Source organism: Lepus europaeus, chromosome 4 (genome assembly GCF_033115175.1).
Source record: "Lepus europaeus isolate LE1 chromosome 4, mLepTim1.pri, whole genome shotgun sequence".
Taxonomy (NCBI): Eukaryota; Metazoa; Chordata; class Mammalia; order Lagomorpha; family Leporidae; genus Lepus; species Lepus europaeus.
In genome coordinates this window covers 127,181,879-127,201,115 of record NC_084830.1, presented here as the reverse complement: position 1 = coordinate 127,201,115, position 19,237 = coordinate 127,181,879, and the positions used below count along the sequence as shown (strand labels likewise).

The 19,237-nt window shown below is 41.0% G+C and overlaps 1 protein-coding gene across 4 annotated transcripts in view; it reads left to right on the top strand.

Annotated features, from left to right (window-relative positions):
* The first annotated feature begins 444 nt into the window (after positions 1-444).
* Positions 445-19,237, top strand: part of GRIA1 (glutamate ionotropic receptor AMPA type subunit 1) — a 322,608-nt gene continuing 303,815 nt past the window's right edge. For all 4 annotated transcript variants that reach the window (XM_062189705.1, XM_062189704.1, XM_062189703.1 and 1 more), the window contains exons 1-2: positions 445-526; positions 3,393-3,530. In XM_062189705.1, the coding sequence (XP_062045689.1) occupies positions 445-526; positions 3,393-3,530 (220 nt within the window). The remainder of the gene's footprint in view (positions 527-3,392; positions 3,531-19,237) is intronic.

Below are 19,237 nucleotides of genomic sequence, written 5' to 3'. Positions count from 1 at the left end.
AGTTGGGGATGGGGTGGCAGGGGTGACAGGTAGGGGAGATGGCTGTGCAAGTCTGAGCTGCTAGGCGGGTATTAGCAGGGAGCTAGCTGCCTGTGTGAGTGTGAGGGGGAGAGCGAGAGCGAAAGCGCAAGGGAGGGAGAGAGGCTGTGAGAGGAGAGGAGAGGGAGAGGGAGAGGGGGAGCGAGCGCTCCAGCTAGCATGAGGACGGGCTTCTCTTTCCCTGCTCAGTTAATCTGGCTGTCAGTTGGTGTTAACGCTGCAGTTCAAGTGCGTGGATTCCAAGGGAAACAGACAAACCTCACAGAAGGAAGGAAGCAAGCAAGGAAGGCAGGAACTGCAGGAGGAAAGGGACAGCAGAACAGCGAGAGGAATAAAGGGAAGGGGGGGGAAACACCAAATCTATGATTGGACCTGGGCTTCTTTCTCGCCAATGCAAAAAGGAATATGCAGCACATTTTTGCCTTCTTCTGCACCGGTTTCCTAGGCACGGTAGTAGGTGCCAATTTCCCCAACAATATCCAGATCGGTGAGTGAGAGGGGCAGCTGGGGAGGGACTTTCTGGGTCTGGCCAGGGTGGGTTTTTTTTGGGGGGGGGGGGGAATCCGTGCTGCCCCTCCCCAATCCAAGCTGTTGTGCTTGGCCATCCAAAGCCTCACGGCAGCAGTGATGGGAGAGAGACTTAGGCTGCCAGCGAGGGGAGGGGGGCTTCTCTGGATGGCATGAGGGACAGAGGGAGAAGTGTTTACCACCATCCCCCCAGCTGCACACACACACACACACAGGTACACATGCACACCACTCACACTCCCGACAGAACCGTGTGAAATGGAGGAATCACGCTTCGGGGGAGAAGCAGCAGGCTGTGGCATGGAATGGGGTGGTGGGTGTTTAAGGAGTTAACTCTGTTGCTTGGTTGACGGTGCCTGGTTTCACTTATTTATATAAATATGTATGCTGTGTGTATTTACGTGTGTGATTCCATATTAGATATGCACATATCTATTCAGTGGAGGGAGGCAGTCATTTCTTTTTCTCTAGAGGAGGAGAAAGAGACCCTCTAAAAGAAGGAGTGATGGGTGCTGGGTTTATTGCAGCCACTGAAATAATGCCAGAGGCCCCCCTGGGAGGCAAGGGGGCTCTCTCTAGCTCTGGTCTCTAGCTGCCTTCTCTTTGCTGTCTGCCATGCTGCACTGGTGGTCTCCACTCTCCCCAACCTAGAACTTCCTAGCCAGCCTTTTCTCCTTCCTTTCAGTCAGCCATCCTCTTAGATCTCCTGTCCACAGAGGCTGCCTTTCTTTTACACACAAACACATACACACATGTTCCTTTCCCTTTCCTGTTCGCTGTCCCCAGCACTGGGCTCCCTCCTGTCAACTTGGAGGCAGGTTTCAACATGCTCGTGCTGTTTGGTCCCCATTTCCCTTTCTCAGTTTTTGGGCTTCTAACCCCCACCCACACCCCTCGCATTCATAGGCGAGCTAGCAAATGTTGCTACTCCTAACACAGGGGAAAAGCAAAACAAACAGGAGCAGTGACATCGATAGCAAAGCATGCCCACAAGGGACTGGGGCTTCAGTGTGACCAGCATATCAGTGCTGCCGGTGTCCCGGAATCAGGGAACTGCTTTGCGTAGAGGCACCTTGCTTGGCTTAGTTTCTGCTTTATTCCCTTTATAGGGAGGCAGGTCTCCTAGGGAAAGTTCCCAGTGCTGGTAGTTTGTCTTCTCTCTGTGTGTGTGTTGCTGGGTGGGATGTGTTTGTGGGAGAATATGGGGAAGTTGGCATTTTCTCAGGCACACATGTGCTGCAATACCTGTCTCTTTCGGCCCAACAAGCTGGCTCCCAAGGTAGTTGGAATGGCCATGGAGGAACTTGCTTTGTTTCTTGACACCTGTTAAGCTACATTCACAAATGCATAGGTACATGTGTGCTAGTGCCTTACACGCAAAACTTCCTGCCTTTGCAAGACACTTGCCTTGCAGCCCAGCCTGTAGCTTTATACCTCCCCACCCCTTCTCTTTCATTCATTGTGGACAAGGAGGAAGGGGCAGAGAAGTGTTTGGGGTGTGGTCATCTGGGAGGGAGGATGAAGCATCAGAAGCAGAATTATTTTTTCTTGTTGCTGTTTAAAATGGAGGTATATATACATGTGGAAATCACTTACTCTTACCTGTGGCATTGTTTATGCTTGTATTTATATATGGCCAATACTTCAGTGACTATAAATGCTTGTCTAGTGATATATGCACTTGCTCTCTTCAAATATGTCTGTGTGTATCACCATGGGTATGAAGGCTTGGGAGTGTTTTGTATATGTGTAAATGGAATGTTTGCTCATTTATTGCTGCAGATTTTTCATCATATTTAAAACCAACTTGGCTTTTATTTATTGGTTCTAAAAAACAAATATGTGTCCACTGTATAAGAACTTAGGAGTGCATTCCATTGGGACTGTGATTCCCATTGGACGTGAGATAAACTTTGGTGTAAATATTCACTCTAGTTAAATCTCTGAAAATAGCTTTCATTTACAGAAGTTCATTTGTTTATGTGGCCATAGTAAATGCAAATGTAAGCCATGTACTTCCTTTCTTAGAACAGGAGCTGTGGCAGGCACCTTTCAAGTGCTTTCTCATTGAATGGAGCATTCATATTCTGTTGACATTCTTAAGACCCCACATCCTTGAAGAGCAAAATCTATCATGCAAACACACAATGGTAACCCCTTATGTAACAAGCCATTCCTAGGTAGCTGGGATCAGGAGTGGTGAAAGAAACAGAAACACACTATTTACACAAATTCAAGAGTTTTCAGAGGAAATGAAGAATAAAACTTAGGGGCCATAAAGTTGTTGAATTGCACTGCAACCTTGGCAGTCCCAAAACCAAAAGTATCAAAATAAATGGTTATAGTTCTGGAGAAGCCCACAGGGTCCCAGAGCTAGATTTCAGCCACTCTGCAACATTTATCAACACCTACTTCCTGTAAGGCTCTGGGGTGAAAGCTGGAGCCCACACAAGACAACTCCGACACAGGGAGGCTCCATGTGTATGCAAGAGCATAGGCCTCCCACGTGGTTTGTGAGAGAGAAGAGGGAGATAAATGCTGCCAGTCTCCTCTTTTCTCTGACCTTAGCTGAGGTGTGGGGTGCACAATCAGTCCAATGTTTGAGCAGACGGATAGACATCAGGGGGGCTTATCACATAAAAGCTCATCTGTAGAAGTTTAAACGTCACCATCCTGTTGAGTCTCTCCAACTCTTAGCCCTCCCATTGAAGGCCATAACGACTGAGTGTGGCATAGGGAAAAGAAAGGGGCTCTTTTAGGGAGGGCTGTTGAACCAAAACCTGTCTCTAGTCCAAATACCATGTTGCATTTTTCTTTCCTCATAGGGGGATTATTTCCAAACCAGCAATCACAGGAACATGCCGCTTTTAGATTTGCTTTGTCACAACTCACAGAGCCCCCAAAGCTGCTTCCCCAGATTGATATTGTGAACATCAGCGACAGCTTTGAGATGACCTATAGATGTAAGTAATTGCTTCTATTTCTGAGATTTCTTTCTGTTACAACTGTGAAAGGAGGGCCTGTGGGGAGGTGGTGGTGTTGCAAAAACGACTTGACTTGTCATTCGTCTTCATAAGAGAAAACCCTCCAAGAAAAATTTCAAGAGCCTTTTGAGTGATTCCAGCAGTTGGTATTTTAGATCCTGCAATGCTTCATGGGAGGGGTTTGCTTTTTCACCGTCAGCCAACTTTAAATGCCAGCATGATGGGCACTTAGGGTGACTGCTTCTCTCCTACCTCACTAAGGTTTTCTGGTTGTGCTGAGAGGATTTCACACATAGGAAACTTCTGAGAGATGTAGAACTAAAGGTTCTGACTTTTGGAGAATGTGATTTTAAATGCTTAAGAAATTTCTAGTCTAAGGCTAAAAGGAGAAAGTAAATGGCCCTGTAGCGTGGTAAGAAAGAGTAGATGGGAAATTGTATAGCTGGGTTCCCATTTTTGGAAGTGATCAATAATTATTGAAACCTGGTGCCTTGATTATTTCCAAAATGGTCTTGGAGTGATTGATTGCTCAAGATATAGGTTGTAAGACAGCCTTTGAGCATAAAGTAAACAGAAATGACCTCAAGCAGGAGAAGGGGAAGCTAAACCTCTGACATCAGAATTGAATGCATTATAAAAATGGGGAGAAAAAAACGAAGACCATAGATATTTTTTCTGGAAACTAGGACTGAAAAAGAACCTATGTCATTGTAGGATTTTCATTTTATGCCAGATGAAAGCATAAAAATTAATCAGTAGAGAAAAATAGAAACTTTATCTCCAGGGATTAAGTTCAAGTAGAAATTTTTGGTAGGGAAGTGCAGGTTAAGTGGGTAAGAACAATTTGAGGCCCACAACTGTATGAAATGGGGACCACAGGATTTGTGAGCCACTGTTGACTTGGTGGCTTCTGTTGAGTTGTGGATGGTTGAAGGGACAGAATGTATTTCCTTCATCTTTTCCCTATATTCTTCCATGGATTCTCTCAACAGTTTAAGCTGAACAGGCTTTTAAGTCTCAAAATAAAAATCCAAGATTCTCCTTTTCCTTAAGACCACTTTTAAGATAGTGTTTCTATGAATTTCAAGAATCATATTAAACTTCACTTTTTGAGGTCTTGCCATGTATCAAGAATGATAAGTACTTTTTAGACTCATAGAGTAACATTCATTTCCATTTATTAAGCACTGACTACAGCCCATGCAATGCACTAATTGCTTTTTATGTGTTAGCCCACTTAATCCTTGCAGGAGCTTTGAACAGTGCTCTGTTATCTTCCTTTTAGAGAAGAGAAAACTGAGTCAGCAACAGGTTTTGTAACTTGCCCAAGGTCACCCAGGAAGTAAATGTTGGTCTTGTGACTCTCTGGGCACTGAGATTTATGCACTAATCCTTATGGCAACTCAATCAACTATAGTGATATACCCAAGGAGCTAAAGGGAATTGTCAGGGTCCTGGAAGGCAGAGATTGGATAAAGAAAATAAGAGCAAAAACTTAGTATTTCAATTGTATCTGTGATTTTGCACAGATGTGGCCAACTGAATAAACAAAATAGCCGTTCTGCATTGTGATAAGGCTGAAGTAGAAAATCTTGTCTACTCTGTTACCCACCAAACTTAAGAACTGAGACTTAATTCTTGAATGGTTGTTTTGATGAAACCATCTTCTTGAGAAGTTAGAATACCACTGAGAAAGTAGTTAGCTATTCCATTCCTTTTGATAGTTTGTTGTAGGGTCTATGAATGGAGAGTTTGGGTGTGGCTATCAATTTATCTCTAACTCACCTGTGTACTAATATATTTCCCAGGGAAAGGCTCCACAGCTTTTGTGATATTCCTTAGCTTTTGTCATTCTCTCAAAGAACTTCATTACTCAAGAAGGATTACTTGCTTAGAGAATCAAGAGGAATTAATAATAGCTGGCATGTGTACTTACTCATTCTGTTAAGAAATGTCTATGGCAGAGCTTGGTGGAAAAGGATGTTAACTACTCTCCAATGTCAAGATGTTGACTGGCAGGACAATACAATAAAAGACAAACGCAGGAAGAAAAGTTCTAAGGCAAAGGGTGCTGATTCTGTGTTATTATCACAGGCCAAGACATGATCTCTAATAAAATCATTGGCTATTTATCAGGGAGGAAGAAATATGGTACAGGGAATGCTCTTCCTTGTGGTCAGTGGACTTGGATCAAATGGATCTGGATTCTTGAACTTGATGCCTTCTGTACACCAGTATACAGTTTTTCTTGAGTTCCCGTCTTGTTCATTTGATACTTTTTAAAATGTTTCTTCAAAGCCACAAACTGAGATGGATTGGAATGTAGAGATGATAAAATGTCTTTATTTTCAGGTAACTTACAATCTAGTGGGGGACACTGGTGTACAGATCATCTGAAAAGCAATAATGTCATTTTGTGCTTAGATCTTTGCTTTCTTTTCTTTAATTCCAAGATCAGTGGGAGCACTGGGCAATTTGGGTGGAAATGGTGGCACTATAATTCCTGCTTACTGGAGGAATATCTATTAATTTTTGTGTGGGGCTAGGGAACACTTTAAGATTATGCTCAGTGTCACCCATTGGTCTGGAAAAACCAATCTTACATCTGTCTCAATTTATTGAGTAAAAGAGGTCAAGGGAGCAGAGAAGTTCTGGGCATAATGGCTTAATTATTTATACATGAAAAAAAACAAGAAAAACACCTTGTTCAGTTTTAATTGTATGTGCTGTTTTGAAATCAGAAGTTACCATAAATGAATGATCTCAGTCCTACCTTTTCCCATTATGTTTGCTGTCATTTCCCCCCTATTTTGCTATTCATTATCCCTCCACCAGAGGGTAGAGAAGGGATGGGAGAGGAAGTTTAACTGGAACTATTTCTGCTAGACATGTTAGCAATGGGATTAAAAAGGAAGAGTAGTGGTGATAGAGTATGGAAAATGGAAGACAGGAATCATAACACCACTGGTTAAGTTGAGAGTTTGGTATCCTCTTGGCATTCAATCTTTCTTGGTTTCTTTGTTCACCATTATTAAGAGTGAAGTCATTAAATCAGCAATTCATATGGCTTGGGATATTCTCTGAGCAGTCTTTCAAGTCTGCAAGGATAGGGTGGGGGAATCTGTTCACAGAGAAATTATGTGCTAACCAGCTCTCTGGCCTATCTCGATGCTTTTGTGGTAAGTGCAAATAAAGGAATAGATGAGAGGAATGAATGAGATGCCTATTGGTATTCATATTAAAGGTATAAGGAACATTGTTGCAACTTAATTCTTGCCTTCTCATTCTTTCATCCATTTATTCATTTAATAAACACATGCCTAAAGCCTACTTCATGCCAGCCATGTGCCAGATGCTAGGAATATCAGGAGCAAGGAAGACAACAGAGTCACTTTGCTGATAGAGCCCACAGTTTGACCCGCAGGTCCTTCAACTTCACTGCATATAAAATGCTTCCAGGGAGTTTGATTAAAGCAAGACTCAGGATGGACTCTCTACTCCCTGAATCAGAATATTCAAGAGCAGACCTGGGAGGAATTCTGTAGTAGTTAGTATGAGGATCACACTTTGAGAAACTCTTTAAAAATTATTCCATTCCTCCAGCAAGCATTTCTGAGTTCTTAACCAATCTCTGGCATGATGTTAAATGACAGATATGCAGAGAAAAGTAAGACACATTCTCTTGCCCTGGAGGACTTTATCCCTAAAGGAGCAGACTGTCCTGTCAGGATAAAATTAAAATGCAATGTTCTAAGTCCTACAGCAGTAATTTCATGGAGTGCTAGAGAAACCATGAGGAGGGGAGTTGGCCTATGGGAGGGTTTTGGTTGAAGTGAGTCTCAGGTGTAAATGGAAGCTTTTCAAGGCCAGGTAAGGGAACCCGAAGGTGGGAGAGACAGTACTTTCCAAGCAGAGGGAACAGCACACACAAAAACACAGAAGACATTTTACACTGTTGTTGCCTTGGTCTGATTTTAAGGGAACCCCCATGGTGGACTTCTCATTTGCCATTTATCAAATGCTGCACAAAGGTTGCCAAGTGACCAACAAGCCAGTACAGCATCAAAGGTGGATACTGTGAGCCCACTTACTATTTAAGAATCATACAGTTTCCTTCAAACTTGTGTATCTTGCCTCTTCTACAATTTCAATACATCTGGTAACAATGGGACCCAGGTCTATGTAGCCTCAATTTGCTGGGATGAAACATAGAGAAGCCCATCTGGATGTCCTCCTTCCCATCTGACCCATTTCTCCCATTTTGTCTGCTGCTTCCTGAAAGTGTTGAAATTGCATAGCTTGTTTGAGTTGTCCTGCAGTGTTTGCTGTGGTTATGCCTTCACAGAGGTACAGGTTTGCTCTACCATCAGAACAGGAACTGCTTGTACCGTAAGACCCCACATTTCTATAGTTTGGCATTGCTGAGAACATCTGGTAGTCCCCCTAATACAAATGAATAACTGTCTTCAGGAGCCAGGAAATCACACAACATAAAGATGTTGGGAGCTTAAGTGATGATCAGGTGTCGTGTCGAGTAGCATCCTTAATTACTGTGAGGTTCCCTCTGTTGTAGACCTAGTTGGGAAGCTCAGGGGCATTCTAACAAGACTCTGGCACTAGCAACAGACAGATGGCCTCTTAGCTCTTGTCTGAGTATCACTCATAATTTTCAGAGTTGCAAATGAACAGTCCAAACTAAGTCAACAGGCAGACTTGTTTTATTTGACCTGCACAATATTTGTCAAAATTTGGCATATAAATCAAGATTTCTGGTTTTTCTGAAACAAACTTGGGGGCATTAAGCAACACTGGATCCACATTCCTGTTCATCTCCTATTAGAACTGACAAGTGCTATTCTCTTTAAAATATAATCTCTCAAGTTTATCAAAGTTGTCTTTACTTCCTGCGATACATAGAGACAGTATAAACATACTATGTTGATTGGCCCATCCTGTAAGAAGGACAGCCTGCTCTCTTGTGATTTATATCCTGTAGCATTGATCATTATATCATTCTAATAATATATATTATTCACCCTGTAACAAAGAGTAAAGAACATAAAAGAATTGTAACTATTGGTGTCAAAATTAGTCTGTCTAGCAGGGGTAGAAAATATCCAGCCCATAGATCATGTAGGGACTGTGAGGTCATTTGGTCTGGGTCTGCCAAGGCAACCACAGGTTGGACTTGAAATGTAATAAATCTATAGCAGGCAAATTTTTAATATGGAAATGTTCTATGGCCTGCAAATGATGTTACATTCAATTGGCCCTTGGCAGAATAAAGGTTCCCCACCCCAGTGGTTGGTGGTGGGTAAACAAGGATTATTTTGAAGACCTATGATATACTATATACTTCCAAAATGCTGTCTTATTTATATTTTATAGCATTCTCTAAAAGTTATTTTGCCCATTTTATAGACAATGTTACTAAGATTATGTCTTCATATTATGCACTAAGAGACTAAACTAGGATTTGGAGCCAGTTTTTGGCACTCCTAAACTCAACAAGCTTTCTGCTTTTGGAGATTTGTGACTATATGAACACAAAAAAAATTGAAATAGCAGAGAAAGAGCCCAAGAGTAGAAGTTACCTAGGAAAGATTATGGTTTAGGATTAAAACTAAGACTTCCGTGGAAGAAGCTTTGGCTGTAGATAATGAAGACTTACTGAGCTATTGGGGAAGGAAAAACTTGAACAACCACTGAAGGGTCAAGCATATGCTCATGGTAGAATGACAGGAGATTATGTTGAGTGGGTAAAGTCACAGTATTCCTCCTCCACTCCCCTCAACCACCATTGCACATGCTTGTTTTCATGAGGTGGAGAGTTCAGAGTTTGTCATCTGCAACTGTATTATGCTCTCAGTTCAATAGCAAGTGATTAAAGTTCTCTGGCTGAGGTTACAAGGAGTTTAACTCTTCTATCTTTGCCTGTGTTCTCACATTAAGATGCTTAAGTGAAAACATTTTTCTAGGTTGAATCTTGTTTCTTATTATAATATTGATTATATTGGTCAACATTTCATCACTATAACAAAATATCTAAGTTAAGCTGCTTATGACAGAAGGAGATTTATTTAGGCTTATGGCTTTTGGAAGTTCACATTCCAAGATCACTGGTTTGAACATCTGATGAGGCTGGAATATGACGATAGTGGAGACTGCATGGGGGAACCATCATGCTGTGAGCTATGCAGTAGACTCAGAATGGTGGGGCCCAACTCAGGCTTTTATAGCCAGCCATATCATGAAAATTACCTCTCATGCATATGCTCTCAATGCCCTAAGGACCTGCCCTTGACAACTATCACCTAAATACAATAATTGGGTTAAGTTTTTACCTTCTCAGTTATGACTTATAAGGTTAATATCTCCATGAGTTTGGGACTCAAATTATGCTCAAATAATAACAGTGATCAGCAGCTTTTCTGTATAGAAAAGTATTTGTATATCATTTGCTAATTTGAAAACCTCTGATGGGAGGAGTGACATTACCACTCCTTCCCAGATGCTCAGGATATGGAAAACTAATAAGATTAATTTATCTGTTCATTCATTCATTTGAAACATGTTTATCATGGCCTTCTATGAGATATATGCACCATCACAGCAGACAGAATTTATTATTACAGAATTCTCTGCCACTGAATCTGCATACGACCTCAAACTCCTTCTCAACACAGCATTTTAAGCTGTGACTACATGTTGCTCAAGCTGATGCAGACATGAAATCCATTTGCCGTAACAATGCATTTCACTAGGGATTGAAGAAAATAAAATGTGTTAGACACTGAGTCTTCCTTTAAGGGGCTCAGTTTCTTATTGAGGAAATAGGTGTGAGCTGGTTTCAGGAACAGCCTTTTTTCTCTCGTACTTATTCAGGGGAGGAAGGAAAACTCCTGCTTGGAGGAATCTAGTCTTCCTAAAACAAGAGCATTTGAGTTGAATTCAAAAAGGTAGGTAGAGTGTAGACAGGAAGAACATATGTAAGTATGTAAGATTCAGTGCTGTGAAAAGTATGGTCAATTATTATTTGAAGATATGAAATTGAATGCTGGATTATCTTCTTAAATTGGTAAGTGTGACTTTGGAGAAACACACCCCCCTCATGCTTATTTATAAAATGAGGCTCATGATCACCAAAGGTCATTCTAAAGCTATTATATGCTAAGCTGAGAGAATATGAACAAATTCAGGGGGAGAAAAAGCTCTCCAGGCTTTGGTCGGGGTGGGGCCTCATAACTAACTGGGAATTTAAAGAAAGTTCTGAACCACCTCCTACTCCCACCAACTTGAACAGCCACGCCACATTTTATATGCAAATATAGGAGTATTAAGCCTACTGTGGGACTATGGGCCTCATTTCACACATATTACTGAATGCTTACAATTATGAACAAAACAGAAAGCAGCCTTGTGCTCCTGGAGCTTTTACCAGCTAGAAAGGGATGTGCGAATGAGTGTATCACTAGAGGTTCTGATAAGTGATCTATAAGAAAGGGCCATGATCTATAATAAACAAACCAGCTCTGGACAGCAGTGAGTTGCTGTCGAAGCTGAGAAATGAAGACTTTGGTCAATGTAATGTCGGGATCAGAAAGAATATTCTAGAAGAAGTCTCCCTGGCAGAGGCCTGGTAGAGCAAGATATTGGGAGAATGAGGACTAGAGAAGGAGGCAAGGACCAGGCTTGCAAGGCCCTATTACAGATTTTGGTCTGTGGCCTAAGAGCTGTTGGAAACTGACTGAGAGATTTTTCAGCAGAGAAATGCCCTGTGTAGAGTTCTGTTCTCTTACCAGGAACCAGATGCTTGAGAGCACTTTGCCACATTCACATTCCCCGGAGATTTGTGGCTTCCATGGCAATGGCCTTTGCTCTTTCACTCTTGACACCAGTTTGGGATGAAGTCTAGCAGATGGGCAGAGGGACTGGGAAGGGGGAAGCTAATGGCTGGGTGAAGGGGTGAGTTGTGGTTCTATGTGGATCTGTGTGTATCCATGGGTGTTTGTAGAAATCACTGATCTGGCACTAGGCCTGGACATCTGCCAAGGCTGTGTGAATCAGGGAACCATCTAGAGCCCTCACTTATTTCATCAACAGGAAAGTCACACACGAAACTGAACTGCAGTCTCTGGTCAAACCAGATGACTCAGTGGTCCTAACATCCACACTGTTAAGCATTCTACTTGCACCCACAAACTGCTCCTTCAATATCCCGCTGTTGAAATTTTGTCCTTCTGGTCAGTACTAGCTCTTATTTCAGTTCTTCCACTGAGCCTGCCTTGCTTTCTCGTGTTAATGGCCTTCTTGGCCCCTTGGCCCTTTATACTTCCCTATAGCAATTGTCCCATTTAGCTCTAGGTTTTAGTCATCCAGACTCTTGTCCTGTATGCCCAACTGCACTAAGCAACTTGAGGTCAGCGGCCTTGTTTTCTTCAGCTTGCCATAATAGTCTCTACCACAGAAGTGTTCAGTCACGCTAAAGGAATGAATGAATGAATGAATGGTGCAGATCATATAACAGCAGTTGCAATGATGAGAATAAACCTGATTTATTGCTTTGTACAACAGTAATGCTTTGATATTATGAGCTTTGAGAGTTCCAGCAGTCTGTGTTGTAAATTCCTGTGGATGGCGATTATTGTGTAGCTGGAAAGTGATGGTGAAAACCAGGTGTAAGTCATATTGAAAGCTCATTCCAGTTCCTTCTGGACTATTGTCATGAAGGGTCCTAAATAAGGTGTAAAGTTCCACTTTCTAAATGAAGGATTGCAGCTCCAAGACCTGGTTTTGCCATTGATGCATGAGCCTTGTATGGCTCATATACGTCTATTTTTTTCTCTTTTGAAACTTGGTTTCTTTCAAAAGATGGTAATAATGACATCAAACGTACATGATTACTCCAAGAGGGGCCAAAAGACAATGGGTTTCAAATCAACTTTCCATAGAGCAAAGTGCCATAAGGTGGGCGCTTTTATTCTCCTCCTTTCACAAGTGAAGAAATGGAGCTCTTGGAGGGAGACAGGGGAGCAGTCCTCGTTTGAGTTTTCCCATTCAGTGCCTAAATACCTACAGGCTGCGGGGGCTTTCATCACCCTGTGGACTGCCAGGAGTTCCCCTCCCAAGCCAGCAGCATGCCTGTTTTTGCATCAGTGCAAGCTGCCTTTGTCACACAACCCTCTGCCCTTTCAAGCTGCCTGTGGTGCTTCATGCAAGCTGTGGTCAACGTGTGCCAGGCACTGAGGTTACTGGAACTCTCCCTCTGCCCCTGACTGCTCTTCCGTCTTTGGTGTGTCTCTGCCTGCTGCTAGAGCACAGGGAAACCCAAGGTATTCACAGGACCAGGACTCAGAGGATGCAGGCGACACTGGAGTTAAGGATGCAGTTGGAGGCTAATGAAACTGATACCCAGTGGTTAAGCCTGTTTCAGTGAGTTTCATTCTGTAGAATCTTTAGGATAGAAGTGAACTTTTTGTTCATAGCTTTTATTTTGTGTACAAAAGTAATATATGTATTTAGGAAGTCATGGGAACACAAGCTTGTGTACATATAGGACTAGAGATAAACTTTTTATGAATCAATTTAAAAATTAATATATTTATTTAATGTCTTAGAGTATTCTTAACTTACTGTAACAACTGTATTTCTTTTACAGCAACACATTCCTAAAAGCAATCATTCCAATTGTACATATGTACCTTAATTTAAGCCATTTATTATATATCTAGTTTTTTCCAATGTTTTTCTTAAAAAGTTATGATTATTCTGATTTTTTGTCTATTTTATTTTGATTTTAAGAGCTTTCTAGACCAATAGAACATTAGCATATGCAGAATTTGATATAACTTGTTCAATGCCAGCTCTGACAATGAGTTATAATATGATCTTGAAAGTTTTATTTGCAGTTTAGTTTCCAGATGTACAATACAGGGTGAGAATTATTAAAACAAGCAAATACCATTAACTAACATGAAAGAAACGGAAAAAAATCAGAAGTGCTAGGCAAATACAGGGTAATGTAATTTTCCAGGCTTCCTATCCATTAACATAAATGTACCCTAAGTACAATGTGACTAATTAATCTTTAGTATTTTCCTTTGAGGGTGGTCATTATCTATGAATGTGGATGGAGAAACTGAAATCTTAAGGCTAAGTTTATCCTAAATCCAAATATGTTGCAACACTAAATCTGAAAGTATCTCTTCTCATTTATGATTCAGTCCACAAAAAATGAATCAAATATGTGGGTCATAGGGTGTTGTTGGCTCAAAAAAAAAAAAAAAACACAACACTGTTTATAGGGACAAAGGAACAACTTCATTTAGGAGTGACACTCAAGAATCCTGGGGGGTAGGTGACAGAAATCCGACTAACTGGAAAGTTTTGAGTTCAGGTACCCATACAGTTGGATTAAAGGACTTGAATGATGTCATCAGAGCCGAGGCATGTACTCCAGCTTTTCTCCTGACTGGCCTGACTCTCAGATATACATGTAGCACACATAATATTCTAGCACTGTCAGCCTTTACCTGTCCAGCTCGCAGTCCACTGGAAAGGGCAGTTCTCTTTCCTAGTATTTCCACAAAAGTCCTAGGCATGCGGTTACTGAATAAAAACCAGGACACCTACTCATTTCTGAATATGACACAGTGGGCAGGATATTATGGTTTTTAGTTAGCCTAATCTAATGATTATTTTTAAGCTTAAGTGATTAGAAGAACTAAGTGACTGTTGATTTAAATCAGCCAACACAAACTACAGTCATGGACTTGATAATATTTCTGTCAATGACCAAACCATATATACAACGTTATGTACCATATCAAAGCACGTGTAGTAGGCTATGCCATCTATTTTGTGTGGTGTTTAGACACTAACAAAATTGCCTAACAAAACATTCTTCAAAATGTGTCCTTGGCCTTGAGAAATGCATGACTATATATGTACAAGGGGGAAACATAATTTCCACAAATAAAGTCAAGGTGCTAATATAAAAAAAAATGGAAATCGGATACTCAGTGGGCAAAATAATACAGATGTCCTCCCATTCCACATGTCTTCCGAAGAGAGTATTCAGAGTGGCTGGAAGTTAGATTACTACAAAGAGTCAAAATACTAAGCCAGAGGAGCCATCAATAAGAGAAGCATATACAGGATTCTGATGGATACGGCAAGAGCAGAGGTTAAAGGCTGAAAATGGGCTGATGAGTCAGTCAAAGCTGTGAGGTGCTTTTGATAACCCCTGCCAGTTGGAAGCAAACCTGTGTTCATGAGACACTTTAGGAAATGCTGTCCACCCACATGGGTATGACTGCGGGCATGTGTAGTCCCTTTAGGCTACTCTTTGACAATACATTGGAGTTGCAATCCCTAAGATGTCTGGTGTTTCTGAGGCACCTAGACTCTCTTCCAGTGTCCAAGACATCTGCTCCATTCACTGAAGCTATTGTGCACTAACTCTTTAACAGTCCCAGTTGGAATCTTGGCTGCAAATTTGATGAGCCCACACCACCAGATGGTAAGTTCTTCTAATTGGTTCCATTCCCTCTGGTTTCTGGCAGAAATGAAACCTTCCTTATGCATGAAGAGGGTGTGCAGGAGAGTCAGGATCAAATGAAGGAGGCTTTAACCTCTGGTAAAGAGGTAGAGATCTAAAGCTGGCCCCAATCCATGGCAAATAGGGTAGTATGGCTTTTTCAGATTAGGTCACAGATTTACAGTGAGTTGAAATCCTAGCAGTGATGAGAATCAGAATCACAAAGGCTAGAAAGTAGTTCAGCTAAAACATCAACTGATTTAGAAACAATTTATTTATTTGCTCAGTGGTATTTGTGAAGCACTGTGGTAGATGAGATTATTAATTGGCAATTGTTCATCTTTACCCCAAATTCCTTAGGAAGAGCATACTTCCTTGTTTTGTTAATCTTATGCCTGTTCGTGTGACTTGGTGACTTGCTTTGGAAAACTGGATGCTAGATGGCATGTTTCAAGCAAAGGCCATGAGAAGAACATGCCCCCACAGAGTCTACTGCTCCCAGAAGAAAAAGAAATACAAGCAACATAGGTGCCCCAGTCAACCTACCAAACAAAATCCGAAGTGGAGCTGTCCTAGCTGATCTACAGAACTATTAACATCATAGTAAATGTTCATTACTATATTTGATTGAATTTGGGCATAGTTTCTTTTGCATCATTAACTGAAAAATACAAGCAACCACTGTGCGTCCCACACTTTCTAGGCAGTGGAGGAACACTGCAGAATGACAGATATAGTCCTGGTCTCCATGGAGCCTGTATATTTAATTAAGAAGATAGGCAATAAATACATTCACAGATGAAAAACTAGAGTTATTAGTAGGGCCACAAAGAAAATAGGATGTGACGATAAAATCGGTGTGGTAGAGAAAAACACCTACTTTGGAAGAGGTAGTCAGGAAAAGCTCACCAAGGAGTTGACTTTTGAACTGAGTCATAAAGCTTGGAAAAGAGCTAGACAGCAGTAAGAGCCCCTGTGGAATGTGAAAAATCAGCTCTATAGACAAGGTGCATTGAAAATCTTGGCCCAGACAGAGGAGAATGAGGTGCCCTGGAAAAAACTCCCACAAACTGGGTCACTTACTCGGCTTAGGGCAGATGCTGCCTTCTTCTGGGATGTAAGAACAAGTCAAGGGCTCCAAATGATGCATTTCATGCCAATGCTCAGTAGCCACAGAAGTGGAAGCCACTGAACATATTGCAAGGCATAGCGTAAGCTTTTCTTCTTAAGGCATTCCAAACAGAGGTGATGGGACAGGCTGTACTTGACTTGGCTCCAGAATATTCAAGAACTGTCAGTCTTAAGGATGGCAAGAGGTGTGTGTGTGTGTGTGTGTGCATGCGCGCACTTGGACATATGTTCATTCTTTCATAGAAGAGAAAAGTGAACTACAATGGCTTCTAGATTTAATTCCAAGTGGGTGATTATAAATAGGACTCAGAGATTTAAATTATGTGTGAAGGAAATGTTAAACTAAAGAACTTCATCTCAGATCTGTGCCAAATTCCATTTGTTAACTGAGGTAGTTAATTCGGGAAGAGTATCTTTTGAGCAAACACAGGAAGCTGTAGCATCCCTAACCTATCTTGTAAAGACCATGGAGATGTTAAAGGTACAAAGAAAATCAGAGAACATCTAAGGCAAGGCCTCCATTTAATCTTCATTCCAGGCACGGGAAAGTCAGAGTGTTGGAGAATGGGACACTCATAAAGCATCACATGGTGTTTAGAATCCAAGTGGTTTACTAGCTTTCAGTACATTATTTAAGGTAAACTTCTCCCCCTATTCTTTTTTTTAACTCCAAGTCCATTCTGAATACTTTAAAAGATGATTTATGCTCTAGTTTAATGATTCTATTTCTCTAGGATTATTGTTTTTTTTTCCCAGATAATATTTATTTTTATTATTTTTTTTAATTTTTAAAAAACTTTCATTTAATAAATATAAATTTTGAAAGTACAACTTCTGTATTATAGCAACTTTTTCCCCCATAACCTCTCGACACCTTCAGTGGCTTTAATCAAGAAATACAGCTATGCACATGTTTGTGTCATGCAGCCCAAGACCTTGGGAGTCTTCACATCCCTTCCCAAAAACCCTAAGCTTTGTGAGACTATGTGCTCTTCAACTCCGCTTTTGGAGCCCTCTCTGATTTCTTCTCCTTTTTATTTTGCCTTTCCATCCCACCCCCCTCCAAGATTCTGGCCTCTATGCTTTTAGTTCGACACATCAAAACAGAACTTGGCATCTTTTATTGTCAAAACCATTGTTCTTCTCTCACTTTAATTCTATTAAATCATCTAAGCTCAAAATATGAGTATGTTATTTGTCTTCCCAGGTTTTGCCTTACTCTCCATTGAATACATACAATGTATTTCTGAATTTTCCAAAAAAAAAAAAAGAACAGTGAGAGTGACTTTGTATATTCAATGAACAGAAAGATAATGCATGTTGAGCAGAGTTGGGCAGACTATGATAAGGAATTGAAGTTGATTTTTAAAAGATTACATATTTGAAAGGCAATTAGAGAGAGAGAGAGAGAGAGAGAGAGAGAGAGAGAGAGAGAGAATTCCATCCATTGGTTTACTCCCTAAAGGGCTGCAGTGGCCAGGGCTCGGCCAAGCCAAAACTAGGAGCCAGGAAATCTAGGCAGGTACTTGGGCCATTTCTGCTGCCTTCTCAGACACATTAGCTGGGAACTGGATCTGAAACTAACAGCTAGGATTCAACCTGGCATCACGGGTTGGGTTTTAACCCATTGCACCACAATAATGGCCCCAAGATTGATTTTAAATACAATAAAATTACTAATGGATTTTAAGCTTGGGAGTATAGTTAAATGATCTGATATTTTTTTCAATATCATTCTACTTCCTCTGTAATGAAGGGACTGTAATTGATAAACTGATGTGAAAACTATATATTAGTTTTTGCTGCATAATAAGTGATATCTTAGTATCTTACAACTTTTTAAATCATCAATTTGCATGTTGACAACAGTTCACCTATTCTGGATCAGGCTGAACTCCAAGAAAGTTAGGTCTGCCCATGCCTCTTTGCTTTGAGAGCGAAGGTGGAGAGGCAGCAATTATCTTCTCCAGAAGATCAGACACGAGAAGGTAAGCTCTATTATGCAACTATATACAAATGCTCTGTTTGGATCAAGTCTTCTCTGATAGTCCATTGGCTCAAGTACCTGGCTAAACCTAACACTCAGGGGGCAGGAAATTTACTCTGTGTTTGAAGACAACCACAAAGACTTATGAAAAAGGACATAGCTGTGTAATTCTATAACAATAATCTAGGTTTTCACAGAGGGGTTTCAGGGAGACCAGGTAAGAGAGGTGCCTGCAATAGTCTAGATGACAGATGATGTTGGTTTGGACAATATAGTGGCAAAGGAAACTAAAGCAGTAAGATCTCTGGTGTATTTTAAAGATGGTATCAACATGATTTAGTGATGAAATTAATGTGAAGAATGAGATAAAGAAAAAAATATCCTTGCTTTTATTTCCAGTTTCTCAGACAGTATCACTGTCCTGGAAGATGTTTCTCATTCTTCAGTGTTAGGTGATTTTTTTTTTCCTTTATTTTACTAGCTGCCTTTCTTGTACTTTTATCGATCCTTTTGAGTTTTTACTTTCTGTCCTTGACCAAAGGTTGTCTCTACTGTTAGGACCGTAAGCTCTTTGAAGGTGGGACGGTGAGACTATTTATATTTACAACACAATTACAAGAGAAGAACCTCAATAAATACATTCATGCTAACAGTTAAAAATAAAAGAGGCTGGCACTATGCCATAGCAGGTGAAGTTGCAGCCTGCGGTGCCAGCATCCGATATGGGCACTAGGTCGAATCTCAGCTGCTCAATTTTCAATCCTCCTCCCTGTTACTGCACCTGGGGAAGCAGTGGAATATGGCCCAAGTGCTTGAGCCCCTGCATCCATGTGGGAGACCTAGAAGAAGCTCCTAGCTCCTGGCTTTGGCCTAGCACCACCCTGGCCATTGTGGCTATATGGGTAGTGAACCAACAGATGGAAGATCTCTCTCTGCCCCTTTCTCTCTAACTCTGCCTTTCAAATTAATAAGTAAATATTAAGAAAACACTTTATAAAAATAGTTAAAAGCAAGGACTTTGGAGATACT